Below are 20369 nucleotides of genomic sequence, written 5' to 3'. Positions count from 1 at the left end.
TCCAGAGCTCACACGTCAACACTAGAGGCACTATCTTTCAAAAGTCTGTCCAATTATTATCAATGGGGCTTTTGTGAGTATTGAGGTAGAGGCGGCAAAAATGGGTTAAACGGTTAATGAGGGTAAAACAAAGTACATACTGTCGTCAAGAAAGGACATGCAACACCGACGTCTTGATCAAAACGTCACCATCGACAGACGTAACTTTGAGGTAGTCAAGGACTTCGTCTACCTAGGCTCCGCTGTAAACGCAGAAAACCACACCAGCGCTGAGATCAAACGCAGTATAACTCTTGCTAACCGCTGTTTCTTTGGACTAAGAAAGCAATTGAGTGGTAAAGTACTCTCTCGAGGGACCAAAGTGTTGCTATATAAGACCCTTATCATCCCCGTCCTGATAAACGGTGCAGAAGCATGGACCATGACAAAAGCGGATGAAAGTACCTTGGGTCGCTTCTAGAGAAAAGTTCTTCGTGTGATCTACGGTCCCGTATGCATCGAAGGGGAGTGGAGGAGAAGATGGGACGACGAACTGTACGGGCTGTACAGCGACGTAGACTTGGCCACAAGAGTAAAAGTCCAACGACCAAGATGGCTGGGTCACGTAGAACGCATGGAAACCAATGCTCCGGCCCGGAAAGTTTTCGAATCCACACCCACAGGACAGCGCAGCAGAGGAAGACCGCGGATCAGGTGGCGCGCACAAGGCGAAGGTGACCTCACCCAACTTGGAGCGCGAAACTGGAGACATCTAGCTAGGGACCGAGCTAGATGGAGAAGTTTGTTGGGTGAGGCCCTAGTTCACACAGGACTGTAGTGCCACCTTAAGTAAGTAAGTATTTAAACGATATAAATTTTGCACTGTTTTTTGTTTGCTCGTTTTTCTAATTGGAAAAAATCATCCATTAAATTAAATTTCATATTTTTAAAATTATTCACGTTTCAAACTTCTTATTCTTCTGATGTTTTGGTTTATCATGTTGTTTATGTGGTCAACAGACTCATGAGTCTTCGTTTGATTCTACCTCAGAAAGAGTGGAGAATTGTACTAAGAAATCTAGTACAGCTATCCACTAAAATGACACATTTCGTCGTTCACCAGCGTACTGAAAAACGAAAAGCACAGCGAAATTTTTAGCTTACGATTTCGTCATGTCATTTTTGTATGGGAATTTCCGTTTCGCATCAAGCCTAGCACGCTGCTCTTTTCGTTCTCAATTTAATTGACCGGCACATTAATTGCTTACGAAATATTGACGTATATTTTTTTTTATTGAAAACAAAAAATTGTTTACTCGTGACTTTAGGTGTTTTGACTTTTATTTATATTTGATTTAAAATTTAAAATAAAATGGATTTGTCCATAGGAATGTAATCCAACAGTACATTTCTGAATCGGAAACTCAGAATGTTGAAGATATTATTGGTGATGTGCAAGAAGTGATGAAGACGAGAAATGAACTTCAACTTCCAAAAATAAACCGAAAAAAAAAATTGATTTCTCTTGGAAGGAAAAAAAGAAACTGACCTCGTTTGTCGAAGCCAGTGAAGCTATTTGGAAGTTGGAGCATTGGCTTCACAAAAATAATTCAGCCGTTGCGAGCCTCTGGAGTAATATAGCTGCAGAAATGAAAAAAACAGGTACTAACTGCTCAATAAAATGTTAATAAACAGAATTCTTTTTCACTTTTGTTTACCAACCAGCAGCTGTCAGAACTTGTCAATTGTTTTAGACAGCTGACAAAACTCTCCACAAATATTTTTCCGCTGTGGTTTACGTTTTCATTTTGCTCTGCACTTGGAGACCGCCGAAAAAATACGTTCCACTTCAGCTGCGTACTAGGCTTATGCAAAAAACCTTACTATTGGGTCAAAATGCCCTTTACATATTTTCAATGTTAGAAAAAAAACAATAAACAACACAGTTTTTTTTATTTTATTTTTTTTTGTTCAAATATTTCATTAAATCTTTTTGTGTTTCATAAAAATTGTATGGATTGTATTCAGTATCAGCATTATCTTCATATTGGATTGAACAGTACCTGCTGGAGTCACCAGAACCTGGAAATGGATCTCTAAAATTAAAAATAAATATGAACATTGTACATATTGTACATTGTAATACTATACAATCTAATAATAATTTATAATAATAATTTCTCGAAAACCGAGTTTTGGGTTTGCTTTGAAACACCTATAAATTTGAGGAAGTTTGTGTAAAAGATCAAAAATAAACACTTTTTGACACTAGTCTTGATCCCACTGAAATTAAGTTTTCTTGAAAATTCAAAAATGTGTTCAAGACTAATAATAATCTTAAGTCCCGATATGTTTTTAATCATACAAAATTCACACTACGAAGGATTTTTTAAAATTGATATTTAAAAGTTCGAGGTTTGAGGTGTGTTTTTGAACATAAATTCAGAAACAAGTGCTTATGCTCATTACAGCGGCTCGAATTTTCTTCTGATTATTGTTTGCAGCTAGGCGACTTAAAGCCTAGTAAAAACTTCCTCGTGAAGTGAACGTTCGACAGTGGAGAAAGTGAACTTTTGACATTGCTCACTGGTACACACTTGTGAGTACACGTTGTGAACATAAACAAACCAAATGTCAAAGCTTCACCAACAGTTCCCGTACATTTTGCACGTGAATTGCCCGTGAACGAAAACTCTCCACTTTGTTCTCCACTCAGCTTCACGAGCAAGTTCACGGGTGAACCAAAAACTGAAATTTGTATGGGTTCACGAGATGGTTCACAAGTATGTACTAGGCTTAACCCTACTTTTTTTGCGTTATGTTTTTGCTCATATCAATGAAATAAAACAAACCCCTTGTAGAAATTCGTTGCATAAAATTCGTATGGTCAAGTAAGCACTTTGACATTCATTCATTCTCATTTTTCAAAATAATTAATGAAAATCATGGTGAACTTATTTCAGCGTTTAAGCCTAGTACATACTTGTAAACCATCTCGTGAACCCATACAAATTTCAGTTTTTGGTTCACCCGTGAACTTGCTCGTGAAGCTGAGTGGAGAACAAAGTGGAGAGTTTTCGTTCACGGGCAATTCACGTGCAAAATGTACGGGAACTGTTAGTGAAGCTGAAGTCAAATGTTCACAACGTGTACTCACAAGTGTGTACCAGTGAGCAATGTCAAAAGTTCACTTTCTCCACTGGCGAACGTTCACTTCACGAGGAAGTATGTACTAGGCTTTAGGTTTATTAACAGTGGTGAGTTTTTCTCAGCATTTGATGAGTGAGTATGAGATAAATTTGTATATTGCCGGCAAACGGGAATGACAGCCACAGTTTGTTATCCTTATATTTAGTTGCTTTGAATTCACTTCAAGGAACTCAGCTATTCATTTAATTTATACATTATACAGTTGCCGTTGCCCGTTGTAGAGCTTTAACGTAAGTTAGTGGAAGCATTTAGGAGATAAATAATTTGGGTTGCAATCAAATCTGTAAATTGATCAAATTGTTGAACATAATTATTTCGAATCTATTTTTAAACTAGGTTTTGAATACCAAAAATGTTTTCCGTGCCCCGAAACTTGTCCAATGTGGCTAGGTAAGTTTATAAAAACCTTTCAATGACAATGAACTTGTGATTACATAAAATAAAATTCTTTGGCATATAATTAAAAAATTCTCGAATTATGTTTTGTTGATTAATTATTGTTTTAGGTCGTTTGTTCGATCCAAACATACTTTACCATCTTTGTCATATGATTATGGAGCTCTCGAGCCAATTATCAGTAAGGAAATAATGGAAGTAAGGACTCTGATAAAAAGACAAAACTTTCCTGTTGACAAGAAAGATTTGTATTGTTATTTTAGATTCATCACACAAAACATCACCAGACGTATGTAAATAACCTAAATACTGCCGAAGCACAACTTGCAGAGGCTCAGTCCAAGAAGGATGTCTCCAAAATAATATCCTTGGGTGGTGCCCTGCGTTTCAACGGCGGTGGTCACATTAACCATTCAATTTTCTGGCAAAACCTTACTCCAGACTGCACCGATCCATCGACTGAGCTTAAAGCTGCTTTGGAACAACAGTTTGGAAGTGTTGAGAACTTCAAAAAAGAATTGACTACTTTAACTGTTGCCATTCAAGGATCAGGCTGGGGATGGTTAGGCTATAACAAAAAGACTGGAAAGCTTCAACTTGCTGCTTTGCCAAACCAAGATCCCCTCGAAGCTAGTACAGGTATCTAAGAAATTCTCGTTTTTCTATTTTTGAAGAATTAAAAAAGTAAATATTGTTTATAGGGCTTATACCACTGTTTGGCATTGATGTTTGGGAGCATGCCTACTATCTGCAATATAAAAACGTACGACCATCTTATGTGGAGGCAATATTCGAAATTGCCAATTGGACAGATATATCGAAAAGGTATTCTGCTGCAAAGTAGAAACATTGCTTAGACTGCACCCAACGCTTACAACTATTATTTGATTTGATGTGACATCATTTCGAAAGTTGCAATATAAAATTAAATTCTTAATTATCTATCACTTAGTGATCATTGTGTTATTTTGTGTAATTTTCTTATACAAATGAGCCGTGTATTTTGAAAGTGGCATAAGTCACTTATGTTTTAAGTCGAGATATTTAAGATATTTGTTATACCGTTAATTACCAATACTTCTCTCGAAGAAAACTCAATAGTTCTCAACTTATTGAGTGTAATTTTTTGAAAAAGTGACTTATGCCACTTTCAAAATAAACGGCTCAAATATAACCTTTATGCCTATAAAAAGGACGATTTGTTTTTCAAAATTTGAACCAAATATAACAATTGTATTCTATTGTGAAAATCTATTTTTTTCTCTTGGCCAAGAGGGATATGTTTGGAACAAAATTATCAAAATTGGTAAGTGGAATTTTAAAATTTAAATACCCTTAACTCTCCTTTACGTCATGGAGTCCAAATGTACCCCATTGATTGTTTCTATGGGAGTAATAATGAGTGAACAAAATTCAAAATTGCGCAAGGAAGACTGTTCGCAAGACCTCTCCTTATAGGACGAAGAGAATCCGCCAATTTGATGAGCTTATCGTTTCCGAATACATGTTAGTATTCACTTTTACTTGGTGGTTTGAAATGTCGAGAAATTATGACAGTCGCTAGTGGTGGTTATACTTGAGCCTCTAACTTGTGGAGCTGTTGAAGCTGAGTTAGGTCGTTGATTCTCGAGAACAAAGAATAGCTTAGTCTCTAACGGAATATCCGGATACGTGGCGACCTCCGGATTAACATGCCTTATCTGTATAATGCGAATCTCTGCATAGAAGGATCTTTCTTTTATCGCAATTCGGGCGACCAATTATGAACCAAAATAAAAAAAAAGAATATGATGAGACCTGTATCTCTTTAAGAACGGGTGGCAGTTTAGCTTTGAAGCCTGCTGCCATATCTTCTGCGACCAATACAGAGAAGAAAGCAGTGGTTATCCATGGACCCTCTTCTGTTGTTGTAAGCAACGAAAGTAAGAAGGTAGCGATACCTAATTTGAAAAGTGGTAGAGTTTTGAACAATTGCCGTACCACTACTACTGACAGCACACCTGTATCGCAAAAATCCATAAATGGAAAGGAGAAACTATTTAAAAGCCTTTACTAACAAAGGCGGCAAGCTGAAGGCCTCTCGTGAATCATTAGAGGCCGGAAGGATACCGCTCGCGTCCAGGAAAGACTCAACGTCTAAAGCAAGTTTCACTAACATTACGAAGGGCGGTCATTGACAGAAGCGATGATGATGGCACAATTTCGGCTGGTGGTTGGCAGTTGGTCAAGGTAAAGCTCTCGGGAGGCATTTAAGCATTTTGAGAAATCTTCCAGGACCACTTTTTTCCATAAGCCATGGGGGTTGGCATCAAGGTCATGTCAAAATCATGGTTTGTGGTTGAGGTAAGGAAGACATTCCTAACAGACCGAGAGCCCGCACTTGGATTCCAATAGATCCTCCTAGTATGGAGGACATTTTCGGAATGATCAAGGTGTGCAATCACAACTTGTCAGGTCCCAAAATCTGGCCTACAATAGATTTTAACCACTTAAGGTTCTTGCTCTAAGCAGATCGCATATAAGCTCAATTAATGGTGTCATTACCGGGCACTGTCTAATAGACAAGCATGCACGCAGCTAGGCGTATTTTTAAATGAGTTTTGCAGAAGCTGTGTGGATAAAGAAAAGGAAGAAACAGTTATTCAACTCCTCTGTAGATGCCCTGCTCTAGCTCAAAAATGCAAGAATTACCTAGGAGAATTCTTCTATAACAATCAAAAACCTCCAAAACACGATTTTAAATTTACAGCTAAAGTTTTCAATAGTAATTGAATAGCAAGTTATAAATATATATAAATGGACTTTTGGATACGTATATTGTACCTGTTCAAAATCTTGAGAACTCAGTTTAAGGGGAAGAAAGGCTTGAACTTCGTTACTAATTAGGGCAAACTGGAAATATATATCGAAGGACAAACCTGGGAAAAATTTTTAACCTATGGTATTTTATGTCAGTTTTGATGTCAACCAAATTTCAGAATATATTTTTGAGTGACTTGAAAGAAAATTTTAACTTTAATTATCTGATAAATATTTGAAATTCATTCATAAATATGTTAGATAAAATAAAATAAAACTACTACCTTATGACACAATTGTAATGATTTTCGCCGTTTGCTGTGAAGTAAATGTAGTGTGTAGGGCTGTTATTACAGAGGTCTTGGTTTCAATCCCTGGCTGTGCCATCTAAAGTTTTTTTTCACGGGTACTTCCTATTGCGATCTTCTGCCTGAGCGTCGAACTTGTCGAGTTGTAAAAGCTAAGTAAGGTCAATGATTCTCGGGAGTTATATCTCCAGAAGATTCCTGAAACCAAAAGTCAACCCCGTCCTACGTCTGCTTCGTGCTATTATGCTGGCTGATGGCTCCTTATTCAATGACTGTATAATGTATCACTGTCTGTTTCCTTCCTGGGACTGGGATGGCTTAATTGCTATTTGTCTCTCCTTTTCCAAAACATATCCTCCCCTTCAACTTCCCAATTGGACTGGATCTAAGGTGTTTCTAAAAATAGCTTATTCATTAACGGAGTATCCGGATACCAAGCGACCTCCAGATTAGCTGGCCTTATCTATGTAAGCCAAAAAGAGTAAACCTCTCCAAAATTCTCCCTGGTTCAACATTGAGGGATGGAAGTAATCCCATCCTTATGTTTTATCCCATCCTAGATAAAACAAACGACTCCACGTCAAAACGACCAAGGTCTTTGGAGGAGTCCACTCCCGTCCTTGATAGGAGCAATATTGATGGCACAATTGCCTCTGACCGTTGGCAGATGATGACACTGGGGCTCTCAGCTGGTTTTCTCAAAGTCATGAGAGAGCATCCGGGTCCACCGCCTGTAACAAGCGATGTGGGTTGACATCAAAGTCATGTCAAACTCATCGCTTGTAACGACCAGAGGTCGCGAGATCTCTATACACTTGCTGTCGGCATGCTGGGCGAAGTTTGGCGAGGCGCAAAACTCGCACATAGATCCCGAAAGAACCCTCCTGCCCAGATGACATTAGTGAAATGATCAAGATCAGCAACCCGGACCTGCCTTGTCACGACTGGAAGATCGGAAAAGCCAAAGGGTCTTTATCGAAGTGCGATTATCGTAATCAATAAAGACTCTATGGCTTTTCTGGCGCGAGATAAGGGAGTGATGAGATAGATATTCGAGTCAGTCACGCTCCGAGTTTATAAAAAAGAAGGGGTAGACGCTTCATGGGAGCCTCCACAACCCTCTTCAAAAGCTGTGTCGCAATACATAGGGGGTCCCAGTGCTACTATCACCTTCCCTTCCTTGGATGTGGATGATGGAGTACCTGGGTCCTCTTCTGTCGTAGCACAGTCTTCTTCCGAAGCCTGTGTCGCAAGACGAAGGGGAACCCAGTACTATCATCACCTTCCCATGGTGGATGAGAAAGTAGCAGTGCCTTTTCTGTCACAGCACAGTCTTCTGCTATAAATGTCAAAAGTTTATCCCTAATGCAGACCGATGACTCAATCAAAAAAGTTCTCAACAGTGAGGAAGAAGATGAACTATTAGGTTCCTCTTCGTCTGATCTGGATAAACTGGATTTAACAGTGGTGGAGGTTTATCTGCCTTTTTGTATCAAAAATGCTGCAAATACTACAGATTAATCTCCAACACTCTAAAATGGCTTCGGCCTCTCTTCTTCTCCGCCTGTCAAAAATTGGGGAAGATGTCGTTTTCATCCAAAAGGCGTGGATTGTGAAGTCCCTGGTTTGAGGATTGAGATCTCCCGGTTACTACGCAATATACTAGTAAAACGTAGTCTAAATGTATTTTTACTCCATAATTTCATTGATAAAAACGTCATCACAGCCAGTTTGGTAATAAACAAGCATACGTACTGGCTGGTATCAGCGTATTTGGGCCACGACCACCAAGGCCCACTGCCTGGTAACATTATGGAGAAGACGGTCGCTGCAACAAGTAAAAAAAACTTGTCGTAAGTCGTAAACCCAACCTGATTATCCACTGCGACGCCAATGCGCACCATACTACGTGGGGTAGCACCGATATAAATAACAGAGGTGAGTCTCTTTTTGATTACATATTACCAACAAATCTGGAAGTAAGTAATGTAGGTAGTGAACCAACCTCCGTTACTAAAAGTCGGCAAGAAATATTAGATATAACTCTTGTCTTGTTACATCATTACATAGAAATAAAATACTGAATTGGAGAGGATCAAAGGAGCACTCGTTCTCCGATAATAGATACATCCAATTCACACTTATGGAAAAGTCCCCAAAACCGATCCAATTCCGGAATTATAGGAAAACAGATTGGCCAAAATATAGGACGACTCTGAAAAATCTGATTAAACCAGAACTTTCTGATCCGCCCTTGTGCCCTCTTGAACTTGATATAAAATTCGATGAGCTTACAGCAGCCTTCAATAAAGCCATGGAAACTGCCTGCCCCCTCACTACAGTACGGAGAAAGAAGAAACCTGGGCTGCTGAACTAGAAATACACAGGAAAGGTTGTAGGAGGCTTTTCAATAGAGCAAAAAAGACTAGACATCCATCAGATAAGGAGGACTCCTATAAAGAATCCCTCAAAAAGTATAAACTATAATTGAGAATAGCCAAAAGATCCGCATGGAGATCCTACTGTAGCTCAATAGAGGAATCTTCGGAGGCATCAAGGATAAGGAAGATTCTCTCGACGAATCAAACCATGCCTAGTTGTCTTAAAAACTCAGATGGTACATGGACTAACTCTTGCGAAGAAACGCTAAACCTGCTATTAGACACCCACTTCCCAGATAGCTCCCAATCCGTTAATACAACATACAGTCCTGGGTCGGGTATTAACTTAATTTTTCCTCAAGGTCTGGTTACAAAAGAAAAATTGACATGGGCTCTGAATAGTTTCAAACCTTACAAATCTCCAGGTCCTGATCAAATCATACCAGCTGAGCTACAATATACCATTGATATAACTTCACCCATCATTGAGATGATCTTGATATCCATGTACGTATAGCATTGATAAGAGACTATCGATGTTTCAGAATGCTTACTGCAAAGGGAAATCGGTAGAAACAGCCTTGCACACTCTGGTAAGAACTATCGAATACTACCTTGACCAAAAGGAATATACTATGGTGGCCTTCCTGGATATTGAGGGCGCTTTCAACAACGTTGACACATCCGCTATCACTTCTGCTATGACGACCCTAAACGTCGAATACTCAATCTGTGAGTTGATTTATCTTATGCTAAAAAGTAGGATCATCAACTCTAAGTTGGGCGATTTTTGCACAAAAAGGTGTGTACTCAGAAAAGCTTAATCTAAGCATCTCATTCCGCCTCTCTAATCATTGTAACGTCTTCCAAGCGCAAATTTTAGCGATCAAAGAGGTTCTCTCCTGACTAACAGAAAACGTGATATCAACTTCTGATATCCGCATCTTCTCTGACAGGCTGCTATTAAATCTCTTGACGGTTTCTCAACCAAATTTTAAACGGCCCTTGATTGTCGATCGTCTCTTATGGAGATGGCGCAGCAATTTAACATTCACCTATGTTGGGTGTAGGGCCATAGAGACATCACAGGAAATTGTAGAGTCGATGAACTCGCTAAAAATGGAACCGTGATGCCATTTCACCTGAAACGGAGGAGATAGGTATACCGATTGCTACATGTAAACTAATACTAAAAGAAACAGCTTCTGCGATAGCAAACTCTAGGTGGCACAATTTTACAACATACGCAACCACTTGTTGACTTCTGCATGAGCTGTATGGACGAAGAAGAAGAGGAAACAGTCTCTCACCTTCTCTGCACTTGCCCTGCTCTTCCACAAAGACACAAATTTCATCTAGGAGACTACTCTTTTGATAATCCCAGTGAACTATCTAAAAATTATATCAAATACGATTTATAAAAAGCTCAAAATGGTTCGACTAGTAAGAAGTAATTCTCTAGATTCATGTGGTATCACAATGGGCCTTTTCTTTTGGCCTAAATGTGCGGATTTTAAATCCACAGCCATGTTAACCTAACATAACCTATTGCGAGGAATTGACAAATTCTCCAAGAGTAATTCGTGTCATAAAAACGGTGCTTTCTCAAATTAGCCCTTCGGAAATTTCAGAAATTCATTGCCTGAACAGCTGATACTTTTGTGTTTAAAATTGTAAAAATTCCAATGACAGGTTTTTGTCATCGAAATTTTGTCGGTGGGTTTCAATCAGGAAATGTTTTTCAATGACAATCATTTTTAATGATCGCCATAAATTACCTGCCAACAAATTCCAATAATCGTTTTCAATGATGAAAACCAATGATAGCTTCTCACCTCATTTTTGCTGTTGATGTCACGGATTACATCGAACGAAATGGAATTTTGCCATTAGTAGTTATCTGTTCAGTAAATTTTTTGTTTTATATTTTTGAGCATGTTAAAGCTTTATTTTCAGAAAAAAAATAAATGTTATGTGATAACGTCTAATGCCAAAGTATTAAAAAATACAGTGCAGTTGATGCTAAATTTATATAGTAAATAAATTTTAAGAACTTTTATGATGAAATTTAATTTTTACTCAACAGCTGACTGCACAATTCCATTTCGTTTTACTGATTGTTTTCCAGTTTTACTGTTTCCATGGCACAATTAAAAAAAAATGACTGAAGAAATCAATAGCAAAAATGAGTTGAAAAACTCCTGATATTAAATATCTCTAATGTAATGACACATTTACTGATTGCTATAAATGCCCATTATTAAAACATTTCAGATTTCCTCTGTTTTAATTTTTACTGATAGCTATGTGTATTCGCATTGAATTATTATAAATATAATAAGTGAATGTATAGTCGGCGCCTATATTATTTTAGGTATCCAAATTTTTCAATGAATCTAAAAATCTTGGTATACAGTAGATTGTATCCAAGACGAGATTTAACGCAAAAAATAATACCAATGCACATACAGTGGTCGGCATAACTATTTTGACAGATGTATGTAAATCTCTCGCTATTGTGATAATAATTTATAACGGTAAAAGATTGAAGAGAGCAAATCGATAACAAGTTAATAAGTATGTTATAATAGATCACGTGATGGTCAAACTCAGTCATTTGGATGGTGTTCTGCTACAAGGCTGCTCTTTTGGTATTTAAAATGCTATTTTCTGAGTGACAAAACTATTCTTCTGTATGCTTGGTAAGTAAAAATTTTTTTTTTGTTAAAATAATTTTTTTTACAAATTTTTACATATATTATAAAGTTGAATTCATTAAGGCTCCAATTTGTGCAAAAATGGCTAAAACAGCAGAACTAAATATTGATGTTAGAGCATCTATTGTCGCTAGATTTAATTCCGGTGTGTCTATTAAACAAATGTGCAGAGAACTGAATTTATTAATACAAACCTAGTGTACAAACATAAAAAAACGAATTCTGTAGAAAATCAACCACGAAAGGGTAAAACACGAAAAACTATTACTCAAAAGACAGGCACATTTTGAGAGAATTTACCAAAAATACCGCATTAACCCCTAAAAGCTTGGAGCTTGAAATGAAATCCCTCCACAAAAGTTTCATTAATGAAAGAACAATTTGCAGACGTCTCAAAGAATAGAAAGATACCATTTATAACTTCTAAGAACAAATTAAAAGGATTGAAATTCGCAAAGGAATATGTAAATAAGCCTGGAACAAAGTTTTATGGACTGATGAAAGTTCCTTTGAGTTTCATGGAACACCTAAAAAGAAATCTGTTCGAATACGGAAACAAATGCATAAAAAGTTTGCTCCAGTCTTGCAGACCATGTTCCATGGTGGTTTATCAGTAATGTTTTGGGGATGCATTTCTGCAAGCGATAATGAGGTACTAGTCCCAATCGATGTCTTCATGAACCAAAGCAAATATTTAGATATGTTAAATGAGAACGCATTTCCATCTGGCGATAGATTCATTGTAACCTCTTTCATTTTCAACAAGATAGTGCCGCTTGCCACAAAAGCTAAATGATCACCAAGTTTTTGAATGACATTGGGTTGGAAACCCTCAACTAACCACCCCAAAGCCTTGACTTAAATACCATAGGAAATGTATAGGCTTATATAAAAGGAAAGAGGAATTCATCATTGAGTTGCAGGAGGGATGAGACTATTCAGAAAGAAATACCTCAAGAAATGCTTCATAAATTTGTGGAATCAGTTCCAAGACGACTTCAAAAAGTCATAGATGCTAAGGGAGGCTAATTTTTTTTACTAATTTATCAATAATTTAGTTTTAAGTTCTACAAATTGTGTTTCTTTTTTTAACTTAAAATAAAACTGTCAAAATAATTATGCCATAACAAAAAGAGATTTTTGTTTTTATTCTCTAATTAATCTAATTATAATAAAATAACTGTGCCATCAAATTTCCATTTATTGCCTAAGATCCAATTCCTTATTCAGTTTTGCCAAAAAAAATCGTTTAAATATCAAAATAACATGATATTCACTCTTCTTCTTCTTCTCACATTAAACTGGGGGCATTCATTAAGGTAGTGGCTGACAGTTCATGTTTTTGTTTATCGTGGAACACGACTAATTTTTGATCGATTACAGGCGATTTTTTGGCTGTATAGTTGAGTAGTTGAGTTGTTTTTATTCCCACTGGAATAAAGGCTGATTTGTTTTGTTTTTGTTTTGTTCTGGATTGCCAATTTACTATACTAGTTTAAAATCATAAATTGTAATTGACAGATGAAAAACCAATAACTTTAATATTGGGTTTCTGTGATTCATAAAAATATATACACAAATGTAGCTACTCCTTTCGTGCGCATATTCAGGAAAAAATCAAATTCGTTGTTAAAGAACAGAATTTCAGAATCGCCTTCATCCTTGGACATCAATCTTCCTAATTGGCATAGAAATTTAACGTTTTAAGAACATTCAACGAATTTTAATTTTTCAACCAACAATTACAGAAGAGAGTGTAATATTGAATTTGATATTATTTATCAAACAAATATCGAACTAAACAAAATTGTGTAGAGTTTAATTCTAAGAGCACAGGTAAGTCTCTTCATGCATAAATAATTTAACTAGGTAAAAATTTCTTACAAAGGTGGACACAAATATTGTTCTTTATAAGCAATAAAAACATAAAATGGATTAGTAAACGTTACTTTATTGAAATTTACTTAAAAGAATACATTTTATAATTCAGAATAAAGACAGATGAAAAATCAATTTTGTAAAACAAAAACTTGGTCATACTTCTCTATCCTTAAGAAAGTATGAAAACGGTCTACACTACGGTCATGTTGATTATATACAAATGTATATATTTGTTATTCAAGTACGAAAACTACGTTAGTTGATTTTTTTATAAATAAAACCGACGTTAAACTCGTAGGTACCATGGAACGATATAACCTTTAATTTTTCCAATCTTAACAAATGTATTCCTAAACTCTACCTACTTTATGTATAAATATACAATTTATAAACCAAGAGCTGGAAGCTTATTTGTGAGGTGTAAAAACGAGGTGACAGGTAGTCTTAGAAACGCTTGTCTGCAAGCACGTAGTTACATCGTTTTTGGGAAAAGGAGCATTAAAATTACCTATAACTTTTCTTAAATTTAAAATAAGGAGAGAAACTACTTCAAATGCAATGCCTCGCAAGGTCTATGACTCACTGATTTAAAATATGGTTTCGATGTCTAGAAGGCTTAATTTGCCAGTCATAGTCGCCAAAAATGCATTATTTTGTTGGGTTTTAAGACTTTTTGAAAACAACTTAAAATAGGTGTAATCTGAAAGCCCTCGACTTCCTAACAGACGTAGCCTCTATTGGTTATAAATTGATAAAGATTTCTGGAAGCTATTTAAATAAACGAAATTCCTTATATCCTTATAGAAACAAGATTTTATTCAGAATGAAAAAAAAAGTGATAGAATATTTTTATTATACTAAAAACTATGTAAATACATTCATAATTTGAATAGAATATTGTATAACTAACACTCCTCCTCATTCGTCTAAAATCCACACATTGTTCTTAGTTCTTGTATTCGAGTTGCTGATAGTTGTTTTGTTAACATATGTATTGGCAATATTCTTATCCACATAGTCCATCACAAAGTAAAATTTAGTGTCGATATGTTTTGATCTGTTACTTAGTTTTTCTTGACATATGAGCTTGAGTCAATTTTGGTTATCTTCGTAAATAAGTGTGGGTTGGATCTGAGAGTGATTGAGATAGTTCAGAAGTTGCCTCAGCCAAAATGTTTTTTTACACGTTTCATATAAAGCTATTAACTCGGCTTCAGTTGTTAAAAGAGATACGCAAGTTTGCTTTCTGCAACACCAACTTATAGCTCCTCCGTTCATAAAGAGTATAAATCCTGAGTTTGACTTACGATTTATTCTGTCTGCTGCCTAAATCGAATCAGCATATCCAATGAGTTCTTTTTCTGTCTTGTTATCTTTGCTGAGACTTAATATTAAATTTGATTTTCCTTTCATATGTTTAAGACCGCCTTTATGTTCAATCCAGTCGACTTGATTTTGAGATGCAGTTTTTGTTGCCAATATCGATACACTGGCTGCAATATCCGATCTTGTGTTTATCGCTATATATAATAAGCTTCCTAATAATTTTCGGTATTTTTTATTATTAAGTAATGGTTTGATTTCAGTTATTGACCTGTCGTAATCAGGTTCTTTTGGGACATTTGAATTCTTTGCGTCTCGAAGCCCAAAGTCATTTACAAATCTTTTAATGTATTGCTCCTGCCTTAAGCTGAAGTTTGATCACTATCTTTAGAGACTTCTATACATAAGTAATGACGAATTTCTCCCAAGTTATTGATTTCAAAATGACCTGTAAGCAACTCTTCTACATTCTTGATAAGAAATTCATCTGTACTTGCCAAGATAATGTCATCTACATATACTAATATGTAACAGGTTAGACTTCCGGTTGATCTATTATACAGGCATAAATCTGCTTTACTCTGTATGAAACCTTCATCAATAAATGCTTTATGTATAGTTTCGTTCCAGTGGGCGGCCTGCTTTAGATCATATATATTTTTATTTAGTCGACAAACAAGACCTCCATTTTCAAATCCAGGTGGTTGTCTCATGTACATACATTTCTTTCTTCAGTTCTCCGTTTAAAAAAGCAGATTTTACATCCATATGTTTTACTTTCATTTTGTATTTACCTGCTAATAAAAGAATTCTAAAGGTTGTCTGTCTTAACACTGGCGCAAACTTTTCCGTATTTTTGACTGTACCCTAGAGCAACAAGTCTAGCTTTGAATCTTTGGTCACGTCCGTTGACATCATGCTTTACGTTATAGGTCCACCTGCAAACGACTATATTTGCCAATTGCCAAGTTTTATTTTTATTAAGACCTTGAAACTCTTTTTCTATGGCTTTTTTCACTGTTTGGTGCAGTTGCATGTTATAGATTATTATTATTATTATGGAAAGATTCATTTATATTTCCCATTCATAAAAAAGGCAATAAAACTAAAAATTAACAATTATAGACCTATTGCTAAACTTTCATGCATTCCAAAACTTTTTGAAAGCTTAGTTTATGATTCCGTTTATTTCCATTGCAAGACTTTATCCTCCCCCGCTCAACATGGTTTTCTTAAAGGTAGATCCACTTCGACTAACTTAATTGAATTTATATCCTAAGTTTTGTCAGCCCTTGAGAATGGCAAAGAAGTTGATGTTGTATACACTGATTGCAGCAACGCCTTTGATAAAATATCCCATAAGTTAATTTATCTCAAACTAAGAGCCCTAGGCTTTCCATCTATATTTATAAACTGTATAAGCTTCTACCTTGCGAATAGAACTTATAGATTCCTTTTCCGTAACTCAGTCTCAATCCTATACATGCAACTTCTGGAGTCCCACAAGGTAGCCACCTTGGCCCCCTTCTCTTCGTCTTATCTGTTAACGATGTCTGTCTTAAATTAAACTCAGATATCCTAATATTTGCGGATGATAAGAAAATTTTTAAGATTATCTCTACTCCAACTGATTCCTTACTTTTACAAAATGATCTTAATATCTGTTTTGTTTGGTGCATGCATAATTCCCTAGAGTTAAATGTAGGTAAATGTAAACAAATCCGATCTCATAGAGTATACTACTTCCTTAATGACGACGTCAACGTAGTCAAAGGAATGTTCAAAGACATTTCGTTCGATTTGCCTTACGAGGCCTCCCCTGCGATGATACATCCAACTTGCCTCCTTATGCCGATCGACTAAAACTAATAGGTTTGCAGCCCTTATAATATTAGACGCAAAAACGCTGATATATTATTTGCTCACCAATTGTTAATGGGCAATATAGATTCCCCGGCACTTCTAAGTGATATTCATCTTAACACCAACCCACTAAATCTGCGATCTGTTTCCCTTTTCTATATCCCTCATCACCGCACACCGGGCACTTTGAAACAATGTCAGAATGGTAGTCTTCGATTTCAACATTTCCAAATCCCATCTGAAAGATACCCTTTACTTTTTCCCTTTTTGAGTCCGAATTTCTCGTCCCTTGTAAGTCAAATAAAATCAAAATTGTTAGTTCTTGTACATTGAAGAGCTTTTAATGAAATAAATTAATGTTGAAAACTGATAACAAGAACTGCAAAAAAATGTTAAGCTAGTGTTAATTTAAGTTAAGTTATGATAGCTTGTATTAAGCTAAATAAATAAACAAATAAATAAATAGATTCCTTATAGTTTCTAGGCTTCTCTATAAGATCCTCTTGTACCATAATTGCCACGTTAATGAAACGTTTTGGTGATATTCCTTTATTTATTCTTGTTGATTGTCTTAAAATTGGAACAATGTCTTCTAACTGTTGTTAGTTTTGCTCGGCATCACGGTTATGTGCGTCAGGTTCAGCATGAAAGTCACGACTTTTTATAGGGATTGATAAATTAACTTTATATTCTTCTTTTTATTCATTATCTCCCTCATTACATTTCTGCTTATTTATATTTTCTTTGTGCTCTTGTCAACTAAACGATACCCCTAATTTTCTTCATTTCTCTTGAGGTGTATAAACATAAGCTTTGGATCCGAAAACATAAAATTATCTATATTGGGTTTCTCTCCAATCCATCTTTCGTAAGGAGTTGTTGGATAATGTTGAACGTAATCTATTTTGAAGGTAGTTTGCCGTCATAATTGCTTCTCCCTAGAGTTCATATCCAAGAACTGCAAAAAAAATGTTAAGCTAGTGTTAAGTTAAGTTAAGTTAAGTTATGATAGCTTGTATTAAGCTAATTAAATAAATAAATAGATTCTTTATAGTTTCTAGTCTCCTCTATAAGATCCTCTTGTACCATAAATGCCACGTTAATGAAATGTTTTGGTTATATTCCTTTATTTATTCTTGTTGATTGTCTTGTCTTCTAACTGTTGTTAGTTTTGCTCGACGTCACGGTTATGTGCGTCAGGTTCAGCATGAATGTTACGACTTTTTATAGGGATTGATATATTAACTTTAGGTTCTTCTTTTTATTCATTATCTCCCTTATGAAAATCGAAATTATTATCAAGAAATTTTACATCTCTGCTTATCGTCATTTTCTTTGTGCTCTTGTCAACTAAACGATACTCTTTTGAATGCTCGTCGTAGCCTATCATCTAATTTTCTTCGTTTCTCTTGAGGTGTATAAACATAAGCTTTGGATCCGAAAACATGAAGATTATCTATATTGGGTTTCTTTCCAGTCCATCTTTCGTAAGGAGCTGTTGGATAATGTGAAACGTAATCTATTTTGAAGGTAGTTTGCCGTCATAATTGCTTCTCCCCAGAATTCATATCCCAAATTCGCTTCTAACAGCATACACCGAGCCATCTCAATCAGAAACTTATTTTCTCGGCTTTCCCATTCTGCTGAGGAGTATAAGATGTGGTATGCTGGTACTGTATACCTTCCTTCGCATAAAATCGTAAGACCTTAGCCGCTGTATATTCACCTCAATTTTAGATCGTATTATCTTAGACATATTTTTCATGGTTTCAATATACTCAGAAAGACGTTCAAAGAAATCGGATTTATCTTTAAGAAGGTATACTACTGTATATCTACTGAAATCATCAATGAATGTTAAATAAAATGCACGACTGGGTCGCACGAACTTGCTCCTGTATGTAAAAAGTATGTTTAAAAAAGTACCTATAGAAGATTTAAAAATATACCTGTAAAATAAGTTTGTCTTCAAAGATATAAATGCCATTTGATTTTTCAAAAAAAAAAAAACGCGCAATTCATCCCAAAACACAACTCATCCTAGGACATTTCATCCCGGAAGTGAAATATACTTGTAAGCTTCTTTCGTTAAGAAAACAATTGTTTATGTATTAAACTATTTCGTTCAAAGCCTTTTCCTTTGGATAGCCTTATTTTAATTTCATATAAGAAGAACCAGGATGGAAAGTAAATTATCTGAAGATAAGAAAGAGGAAGAATACTCGTATGTATGTTTAAATTGTAAAGCGATCGCCTATTGGTTGTGTAGTTAGGTAGGTGTCTAAAACGAACATAGAAAAGATAGAAGATAGATAATGACATGTTTATAATGATAGTGAAGGAATGTTATTGGTAGGTAGAAGGTACTAACTACAATCCAATCACATTTCTTCTTTCCTAAAATTTTTCAGAGCAAACATGGAGTTATTACGTTCAGTTTATTTTTTTCGTTATATATATGTACATATATACAAAAGTACCAAGATATTAATTCTTTATAGACACTTTAAAATAGATTGTTGATTGAACATATCATATTCGTTAATCCAATGCAGTGGCGCTGCACGGACATAATTGGTATTAGTTATAGTTATAAAAATACATAAATATGTACCAAATGCATTAATTTGAATAAAAGATAGGAAAGTTATTAAAATTTTGTCAAAATAATTTACTTTAAATACAGTTAAAATAATTAAAAAAAGTATTTTAAGATTCAAAATTTCATCTGAAAAATAAGTTTGTCTTCAAAAATTGAAATGCCATTTTATAAATCAAACAACCCTTAATTTTTCAATTTTTTTTTTGAAAATCGTTAAAACGTTTTTTTTTTTAATTAATTTTGTATATATAACATTTTTCAATTTTGTTCTAAAAATATTTTTGGTATGCATTTGTTTAGAGATTTAAAATATACGCTATATGTACCTTTGAATTTCGTAAAAAAATGTTTGCCCGTTTTTGCGATATCTATCCAGAAAAAATTATTGAAATCAGTTCATAAGTTGCTGAAAAAATTAAAAAATAAAATAAAGGTTCTATGAGCAGTACCTTTCCTGAGCAATAAAAAAATATGTTTTTCTTATTAAAAGAAGTCAAGTTAAAAAATAAAATTTTAGAGAAAATTAAAAAAAAATCTAACGGTTTGTTTTGAGAAAATTCAATTTTCGTTTTCTGACGAAGAAATTTGTATGGTGGTCACTGTTAGTTTTGATCTTAAAAAAAATTAAAAAAACGCCTAACGCGAATCTGCTCCAAACCTTAAGTGCCAAGTTTGAACTCAATCGACCCAATGGTTTAGGCTGTAGGAGCGTGGAAAGACAGACAAAACCGACCGGACAGAATCAGGGGAACCACTTTTTTCGACTTCTCTACCATCGTAATATCATGTTTGATTAAAATCTGGAGTTCGAAATTTTGCACGAATGCAAAACTTGCCATATAGTTCCTATATGTCGCAAGTAAAAATATTTATTCCCACTTGAGGTAGTCGTCTGCATTGGACCACACAC

General features: G+C 35.3%; 1 protein-coding gene across 3 annotated transcripts; it reads left to right on the top strand.

Moving 5' to 3' along the window:
• Positions 1-3322: 3322 nt before the first annotated feature.
• LOC129949123 (superoxide dismutase [Mn], mitochondrial) lies at positions 3323-4536 on the top strand. Of its 3 annotated transcripts, none has more exons than XM_056060390.1 (5): positions 3323-3419; positions 3526-3579; positions 3696-3783; positions 3849-4224; positions 4287-4536. In XM_056060390.1, the coding sequence occupies exons 2-5, from the start codon at positions 3542-3544 to the stop codon at positions 4427-4429; spliced, it is 645 nt and encodes a 214-aa protein (XP_055916365.1). In that variant the 5' UTR covers positions 3323-3419; positions 3526-3541; the 3' UTR covers positions 4430-4536. The 3 variants fall into 3 exon arrangements, with proteins under 3 accessions (XP_055916365.1, XP_055916364.1, XP_055916366.1); XM_056060391.1 differs by having other exon boundaries at positions 3391-3472; XM_056060389.1 differs by having other exon boundaries at positions 3384-3579.
• The last annotated feature ends 15833 nt before the right edge of the window (positions 4537-20369 follow it).

Source organism: Eupeodes corollae, chromosome 3, assembly GCF_945859685.1.
Source record: "Eupeodes corollae chromosome 3, idEupCoro1.1, whole genome shotgun sequence".
NCBI lineage: Eukaryota > Metazoa > Arthropoda > Insecta > Diptera > Syrphidae > Eupeodes > Eupeodes corollae.
The sequence above is the reverse complement of the archived record's forward strand: the minus strand, read 5'-3'. Positions and strand labels throughout refer to the sequence as shown.